At 44.2% G+C, this 9222-nt stretch overlaps 1 protein-coding gene across 1 annotated transcript; it reads right to left on the bottom strand.

The window, feature by feature from the left end:
- Positions 1-375: 375 nt before the first annotated feature.
- Positions 376-8845, bottom strand: ODF1 (outer dense fiber of sperm tails 1). Its single transcript, XM_037803529.1, has 2 exons — positions 8523-8845; positions 376-817 (listed from the first exon to the last, which is right to left on the bottom strand). Exons 1-2 carry the CDS (start codon positions 8843-8845, stop codon positions 376-378), a joined length of 765 nt encoding a protein of 254 aa, XP_037659457.1.
- Between the last annotated feature and the right edge of the window lie 377 nt (positions 8846-9222).

Genomic DNA, 9222 nt, shown 5'->3' with positions numbered 1-9222 from the left:
TTTCTGCTTTCACGGTTTGATTTCTGGGCTAGACTGTTTCCCTGGATCATTTGGAAAAAGAGTGCCTGAGGATGCCCACTGAAAACCATCTCTTGGAATTTGGAGGTTGTTGGGTATTGCAGAGGACGTGGGGAGGGCGGATCTCACCATGTCACCTCCCATTCCCACCCATTTGTTCTTCCCGAGCCCACTAACTGGGCAGGGCTCCCACAGTCGGTTGAACCAAAAGACTCACACAACACCACCTGAGTTGCAGTTATGTATTCAGCTTCCTATGTACATGAACAACGTGGAACGTGGGAAGGGGAAGAGAAACACTGGAAGAGCTGCCTGGCTAGAATACCACTGATTTCTACTCAGTCACGGGTTCACACACTACAGAATCATCTTCCTACAGGAAAATCGGCTGCCACAGGGGTAGCATGGGTTGCAGGGGTCACACGGGCTGCAGGGGTTGCATGGGTTGCAGGGGTTGCAAGGGTTGCAGGGGTTGCAGGGGTTGCAAGGGAGACAGGGTGATGCACAAGGGTAACAGGGAGACTCGATCTTGACGCAACTGCCGAGCCCGTAGGAGTACGTGACGTCTTTTTCATCCACGCAGGGGGGCAAGCTGAACTCTTTGCAGATGTTCATGTAGCTGTACTTTTTCGATCCAAGGCAGTCGTACCTGTTCTCCCGCTCCGCTGATACACACACCTTTCCGTCCTTCACCCGAACTTTTACTTGGTCAGGCTCGAAGCCACATACGTTCACTGATCCTAAAATGTTACTGCTACAGCAAGAGGAGGCCAGAATTCTATTTGTTGTTCTTCTTAGTCTGGAATTTAGAAAATGAAAAGGGTGGGAGGAAGAAGCTCAGATTTCAGAATCACACACATCTTGAGAAGCAATGTTTTCAGCTCTATTTTTAAAAAAATAACAAAAGTAAACACTACTCATTGTGATAAGTCAAACTTTACAGAAGTGTATAAAGTAAAAAGGGAGAGGCCTCCCTTGTAAATCCCACTCTTTTGAGGTAAGCCTCTGTTAACAACTGATAAGTGTGTGGTCTTCCAGAACTTTCTCTTGTATTTAAATCTCAGCTCTACCTCTTATTAGCTGTGGAACCTGGGGCAGATTCCTTAATCTCTCTGTGCCTCAGTTTCCTTATCAGTTCCATGGAGGTAATAGTATCTATGTCATAGGGCTATCCGGAGGATTAGATAAGATTATTTATTTTACTTAACATTTAACATTCTAAGTCCCATTTAGTTATCAATATCATTATTACTATTATTATCATTAATAGTGTTATTACTATTACTACTGTTATATCACATACTGACACCTCAAGCTTCTTAAAAATGTAGAATCCAACTAATAGGCACCCTTCAAAAGCTGCATTTCGAAGATAGATGTCAGCCTTGGAGCCTTGTCCTGCTCATCCCCAGCTCCAGTGCTGCCACTGGGGAATCACACAGAGATCCAGCCTGAAAGCTCCATCAACAATTTACATGGCAGGAATGCACCAGCCTGAATCCCTACTGGTGCCAGCTGGCCACAAGCTGGCCACCTCACTCTTGCTGTGGAAAGGCAGCCCCAGCCTGTGGACAGCCGGCCCCGCCAGGGATCCAGAGAGTCAGTGCATCAGATGTGAAATGGCCCGCCACTGCTGTGTCGGACTGGGCTCCGACCATCTTGCAACTCTTCCCAACTCTTCATTCAGTGACTTCATGTTGATAGCTAGAAGTTGACCAAGGTGAGAGTATTTACACCATGGAAATTGAAAAACTCAACAAGTCAGGGTTTTTGTCTCCCCTTACCTCAGCTGATAGCTAGATACCACTGCCTGTGACCCAGCCACTCATTGCCCCAACAGCAAGCTCTGACCCCCTGGAGCAGCAGACATGGATCTCCATGGTTCCTACAGAGCTGCCTCGCTGCTACTCAGTGGCCCTACTGTGTGAATCCTTAATACAAGGAAATAATAACAACAGCTCCACTAATTGACCACTTGTGATACACTGAGAGGTAGTGACAGGGAGCGTCCAGGAGCACAGACTCTGGAGCACGGGTATTTGGGTTCAAGTCTTGGTTCTGCCATTTATTAGCTATATGACCTGGGATGAGTTACTTAACCTCTTTGGCTTCAGGTTCCACATCTGTAAAATTGGAATAATAATAGTAACCCATCCTCACGTTTTAAGGATTAAACTTAATAAATGGAAAGTATTTAGAGTAGTGCTTAGCACATGGTTAGGATTCAATAGATGTTAAGGCTTTGTCTTTCTTTTGCTTGCAATGCATCATGGAAAGCACCGAGCATGTTAAAGGCATTATTTCATTTAATCTTCACAATAACCCTGTGAGGTGGACCTAAATATCACCATTTAATAGAAGATGAATGTGGTGAATGGCAGGGTCTAGATTCAAACTCAGGTATGTTCAATGTCAATATTATGATTTTAACCATTGGGTAGACTGAGCTATTGTAAGCTGGCATTAGCCCAGCATAATCTGGCCCTGCTCAGGATCCATTTTCTTTCTAATTGCTTGGTCCTTCCAAAGACATCCTAATGTTCTAAAATGGTCTTTTTATCCCTTAAAAAAAAAAGATAGCTGGGTCTTAAGAGACACTCCTGGCAAATCTTCCTATATCTCCAAGCCTCCAAAGGGAGGTTTTAGAGTGGGATTTCCAAAATCTCTTCTAGTTTGAGGAGTCTGAACTTTATGCTTGGGGGATTGATTAGAGGTGTAATAGTTCTTAATTTTTTTTACTGAATTTTATTCTCGGTTTCTTTTTGTTGCCTAAGTTATAAAAGCTAAATGTAGGAAACTCAGAAAATACAGAGAAGCAAAATATATATATATATATATATATATATATATATATATATATATATATAGGATTGTTCTAGTTTGCTAATGCTGCCCGAATGCAAAACACCAGAGATAGACTGGCTTTTATAAAAGGGGTTTTATTTGGTTACACAGTTACAGTCTTAAAGCCATAAAGTGTCCAAGGTAACACATCAGCAATCGGGTACCTTCACTGGAGGATGGCCAATGGTGTCCAGAAAACCTCTGTTAGCTGGGAAGGCACGTGGCTGGCGTCTGCTCCAAAGTTCTGGTTTCAAAACGGCTTTCTCCCAGGATGTTCCTCTCTAGGCTGCAGTTCCTCAAAAACGTCACTCTTAGTTGCACTTAGGATATTTGTCTTCTCTCAGCTTCTCCGGAGCAAGAGTCTGCTTTCAACGGCCGTCTTCAAACTGTCTCTCATCTGCAGCTCCTGTGCTTTCTTCAAAGTGTCCCTCTTGGCTGTAGCTCCTCTTTAAAAGGTCACTCTCAGCTGCACTGAGTTCCTTCTGTTTGTCAGCCCATTTATATGGCTCCACTGATCAAGGCCCACCCTGAATGGGTGGGACCACGCCTCCATGGAAATATCTAATCAGAGTCATCACCCACAGTTGGGTGGGGTGCATCTCCATGGAAACACTCAAAGGATTCCAATCTAATCAGCACTAATGTCTGCCCCACAAGATTGCTTCAAAGAATATGGCTTTTCCTGGGGGACATAATACATTCAAACTGGAACAAGGATATATTAAAAATACCCATTTTGGTGTTAGACTTTCTTCTGTGTATGAGTGTGTAGTGAGAGAGAGTTTTATGTGTGTGTTTATGAAATCATGCTGTACATGCTCTTAATCTGTATCTTCCATTCAATAAGCCCTAAACATGCTTTGTTTAACAATAGTGTGAGAACTTTACTGATGGCTACAGACCAAAACACTTGGGGTGCTGTCTACAAAATGTTCAAATAGCATTCAGTTGTAGAAGACCCAGAAGCAAACAGGAACAATGAAATTGTGCAATGCATCCAGAGGACTGTAGGGTATTTGTTCCATTTCCAGTCCTGACCCCAAAGAACCTAGAGGTAGCCAGGCATCTGTAGGCCACACTAAGGAGAAAGGAAGTGAATTGGACCTTCTTTAAAATCTTTTATCTCCCGAGGTAACCAGGGAAACAAGCACTTCTCTCTCCCTGGGTGGGCAGGGAAGAAATCACCAGGAAGCAGGGAACCAGCCCCAGCTCTAGGCACTGACCTCTTTGGATGGACCACCAGCTTGAAGCAGGAACAGCCAAGGCCAGGACTGAGGCTCAGAGCAGAACAGGTGCCCTTGGGAATCTCCCAGGAATCTCCCTTGGTGTGTGCCTGGGCTGAAGAATCAAGTTCTTCCATTCAACTCAGATCTTCCCGTACAAGATAAGAAAAGTGTGATCCAGCTGCAAAAACTGGGCTGGGCCTCACAAAGAAGGGCCCAGGACACCAAGCAGGATTGCCAGGGGCCCAGATAAAAAACACTCCTGCCCACTGGAGATGGATCTGGGGGCAAGATCTGTAAGCCCAAGTCAGCTTCCAGAGTTATCTCAAGAGGAGATAACTTAGCAACCTGAGTTCCAGGGTACAATTCATGGATTTTATTGCCTTGGGTACCCTCTTTCTCCTCTAATTCTTGAGTCACTTTGTCCCCTTTGTCCCCATAGTAGCTGTATGGGGGCCCCCACAAATGTGGGTCTTCAGGAAATTGCCTGGAAAGTCTTGGCCAAGCCAAGTTTTCTTCTTCCTCTTGCTTCTATATCTAGGATCATTAGTAGGGTTATGTGGATTTAGGGGAAATTGCAGGAGCCACATTTTATTCATCAGACTCAACCACAAACTTGCAACTTGTATCCTACCTGCCAATGTATTCATCACCCCACAAGGGATTTTCCATGGCTCTGTGGGGTCCTGGGCTCGGGGAGATTGCCTCCTGCATTTCTGTTACATGACAGTGAAGTTTAGCCACAGAAAGCTTAGGGAAATTTGCCCCTTTGATTCTTTACAGAAGCTGCTTTTGAAGCTGAGAACAAGCTAGAGAACAGGTGGGGCCTGTGCTGCCCCCTCTGCTCACTGTTAAAGCTGTGTTTCACCTGCAAGTGAAACCAACTGTCCCCAGCATTGCTGAGCTATCTATTTGGCCATCTTCACAAAAATATCAATCAGATTCAGTCTTGTGTTGAATAAAGTAATGAAGATGTCCAAAATGCCTATCTATACCCTGAAGCAAAGGGAGACAGATCTTCCTCGAATCATCCATGGAGTACTTTGCTTGTTCTTCCCAACCTTAGACCCATTTAAACTCCATTCCTTCTTTCCAATGCATCTTTCCCATTCTCTTCATTCTTCTATCTCTTCTCTTCTCTTCCTGCCACTCCTTTCTTCCCCAAATTTTCAGGTGATGTTCAAGCAGGCAGACTTTTGGATTGAGAGCAAAGAACAATCTTCACCAATCAAGGAGCAGGGTGGCATAATCAGGTGCATAGCCAGGTGCATCTGTTAATATACAGATGGCTGGATCCCACCCCCAGGGTTTCTGGTTCAGAAGGTCTGGGCTGGAGCCCAAGAATGTGCATTTCTAACAAGTTCCCAGGTATGGCTGCTGCTGCTGTTCCAGGGATCACACTTTGAGAATCACTGACCTGGTGTTAAGCACATGGATTCCAGACTCAGGCAAACCTGGCTTCAAGTCAAGTCTCCATTCTATCCTCTTCTAGTGGTTGAAAATGTTTTCCCTGAATCAGTTTCATCATCTATAAGATGACGAAAATGGTATCGCCCAACACGGATGTTACAGGAACGAAGTGAACATGCCATGCTGGCAATGGTTTTTCAATCAGTAAAGGGAGAATCTCCTAAACCAGCAGTTTTCTTGTTGGCTGTTCCAGGCTCTGCTTACCACAAGAACTTGTCCTAAATCTGAGGCTTTAGGAGACCAAGCCCAAGTCCTGTATCTTTGAACAAGCCACACCAGGGGAAGAGTAGCAGCTCCTTCCCCTGCAGTCACAGCGTGACTTAGCTCTGAGAGCTGCGAGCATGAAGAGATTTTGATGAGAGGAAACTGAGGGACTCAACTTGGTGCCATCTCGGCAGGGTCAGAGATCCAAGGGAAGTAAGGGAGCTCTCCTCTCAGTGGAAAACCAACCTTTCACAGCCATAAAGCTCCAAAGGATTCCCCTCTGCTGACTTTCCACGGCTTAACGGAACATGGCCTCTGGGTCAGAGTGAGAGAGTGGAGCGAATGAGAAGATTCTCTGAGGGCCTAGAGCCTGGGGATGCTTCCTTGGGTCCTACTATAGACAATGATGCGGTCCCCCCTGCCGAGGGGTCTTTTGAAATAGCTGTTCAGTAAACAATGGGAATGGATTGGACCTTCTATGCACATTCATAAAAACACCATCCCCAGCCACCCCATCCAACACACAGCAGATAACACTCAAGTGTGCTCAAAAACTTACCGGGGAATTGAGAAATTGTCAGCCAAAGCTTCTTACCAGTCATTAGAGTGCCCAGAGACAGGGCGGATCGGCTCTCCGGCAGAAACGCACCTCCAGTGGGGCCAGGGCAACTGCAGACCAGGGGGTCTTACCTTCCCGTTGGATAAACAACCTTCTGAACAACACAGCTGGCATCTAAAAGTTCTGCCTAATGAACCCATTAGCATTCTTTCAATGGGTAAAAGGCCACACGAAAATGATATTTAAACTCAAAAAGCCTCAAGCCGGGAAGTTTCACACCAAAGATTGTTTAAACATTCAATCAACATGATATTTCATGATCTATTTAGTTATGGATCAGGAACTGGCTTAGAGATAAGAAGACAGTGGCATTTCACTGGAAGAAAAAATAGCAGGAATTCTCGGACTGGAGCTGCGATCAGACTTTAATGTTTTCATCTGTATTCAGTAAAATTGGACACTTAGGCTTGCAGGTGACACTCAGCCCTTCTGGTTAGTGAAATGTCAAGCTGTCTGAAATAGACCATTGGAAGGTTTCACAAGGTAGTAGTGTAAATGGAAGAAAAGTGGTTCCCAGGAGATACAAGAGGGCAAGCCTGAGTACATTTCTAAACTGGACTTGGAGCTATCTGTTAAGAGATGTGGCTTCATTATACTGCTGTAGGTACAGAAAAAAAAAAGTCAGAAAAAAACCGGCACTGGAGGAAAAGTATCATGCACCAAAGAAAGCATTTCCTCTTGTACAAACTACAGTTAAGGTTTCTGTTGTGTAACTGCTCTCCCGGAAAGAGGGCCTCCTGGAGAAGGGGTGGAGAGCCCAGACGGTAAGGACAGGGAGGTGTTCTCACCTGGGTAGTCTGGGGCTAGGGATGCAGCCAGGAGACAGAGGCTCAAAGGGCGTGGGTCAAAGGCAAATTCAAGGGTGCAGGGGGAGTGGGTGGAGAGTGAGTGCAGACCTGCTCAGAAGAAACCCTGAATTTGGATCAAGTATTTAAAAAAGAAACCCTGCTTCACAGTGTGAGCAATTTATGTAACCTGATACCTTGAGGAGTTAAAATAAAAATTGATTCAAAGAGAGTGTAGATAAATGTATGAGTGATAGCCCATCCCAGGCTATTGGGGTTCACTCCTGACCTTTAATGGCTGATGACCCAGACAATTGTCCTTTCCAATAAGACATCAATGTCACTGTTGTCAAGGGACTATCTATCTCTATCATCTATCTGCCTACCTACCTACCTATCATATATCTACTTATTTATGCTCCTCCTCTTTAAGTAAATATTAGCATATTAAATACATTTTTCTGCACTTTACTTTTTCACTTAACCATACATCAATATGTAAAATGCTTCATCAAATGCTCCATCTATATTTTCCTCCAGTATATGGGTGTACCATAATTTATTTAACCGTGGCAACAGTGTTTTCAATCTTTTCATCAATGGTAACAGCCTAAATGGGACATGTAGGACAGTAGAAAAGGAAGGCTTTCTCCAGGCAATAAAGAAAATGTAATCAAAATAAAAAAATTTTAAAGTGGTTTTCAAATTATCTGATTCATTAAGACCTTTGCCGATCCATTCTGAAAGCTGTGACTCTCCATTCTATAGTTTATCTGTACAATCTTAACTAGGGCTGGATAGGAGACTAACATAATAGATACAACTCCAGATAAATTTCAGGTCTTTGTCTGGAGATGGGGGATGGGAGAAAGGTTTTCCTACAAAACCTAGGAAATGCTTCTGTTGTTCAATTTCTCCCCTGCTCTCAAAGCCTCCGGCAAACATTAAGGATTTGATCAATTATTATTACTTTTCCTGTAGTCATTTCTGAAAGTCCAAATATACTCAATTCACTTTACTCATAACCAGAAAAAATGTTTAGCTTGCTGCTACCGATAGCTTTTTAATGACACCCCCTGTTTCTTTGCCTCATTAAAACCACATTATTTATCATGTTGGCACTCCCACTATAAACCACCACCACCTTTGCCAATCAACGTCATTACATTGTCTTTTGAGAACCTCCAACTCCCATCATGGATCCATTTACCCCTCTTCCCTTAAATCTTTGTGAAGTCACAAGAGTCATTATCATGAACCCTTTTCCTCTTTGTTCAAGAACTGATGGTCATTCCCCCCCCATCCCAACTTATAGGGCTAATATGCCAACTATAAAAGTCTAAAAATAAGTTCCCTTACTTGGCAAGCTCCCGCTTTTCATCCTCTATGGCTCTAATGGCTTTCCTCTCCAAACTTCTGAAGGATGGTCGAAGACAGTAAAGCTTGACATCACACAGGCAACACGGATAGTAGAGATCGCACAGTCCGCAGGATCGGGAGCGCTTTGAATAGCACAGGCAGTACGGGTACGGGTGCAAGTCACAACAGCAATAGGGGTGCATGTACAGGTCGCACAGGCATCGTGTGCTAAGTTCGTCAATGCATCTCAATTGCCTTAGTTCTCTGTCCACCTTCTTTATGTCCCTTCTAACGCTGTCCAAAAGACAAGTCAGTGCAGCCATTACAGTCACACCTTATTGTTCTGTGAGTACCTTTGGGAATCGGCACTCCGGGGGGAAAAAATTGTTCTAAGCTCTTCTCAGAAGTTTCTTTTAAAATTAAATGAAGCCCACGTGATTCACTTACTTTAAAGCTTGCATTCTATGACCTCACTGGCCTCTGTGTATGTCATAGTCTTTTGGTTACCGTGTGAACCGTAAGCAGTCACAGTCTCCAGAGCCCCTCCTAGAGTTACAAAACTACTCACAGATCCACACTAATGTTGAAATTTCATTTACTTTGAAATTTGACAAGTTCCCCAAGCAAACACAGCTTTCTGGGGGTTCATGGGGTTAACCTTTAAGGTCTGACACATGTGGACTCCAAGGACTACCCATGG

The sequence above is a fragment of the Choloepus didactylus genome, chromosome 14 (genome assembly GCF_015220235.1).
Source record: "Choloepus didactylus isolate mChoDid1 chromosome 14, mChoDid1.pri, whole genome shotgun sequence".
NCBI lineage: Eukaryota > Metazoa > Chordata > Mammalia > Pilosa > Megalonychidae > Choloepus > Choloepus didactylus.
Note: the sequence above shows the minus strand (reverse complement) of the source record. Positions and strands in the feature narration are given on the sequence as shown.

What these genes read in the sequence shown, in the direction of transcription:
- ODF1 (XM_037803529.1), bottom strand. Translation starts at nt 8,845, where the DNA reads ATGGCTGCACTGACTTGTCTTTTGGACAGCGTTAGAAGGGACATAAAG. An exon ending in GAAAAGCGGGAGCTTGCCAA is followed by an intron (nt 818 to 8,522) that starts GTAAGGGAACTT and finishes TCTAAATTCCAG; the next exon opens with ACTAAGAAGAACAACAAATA.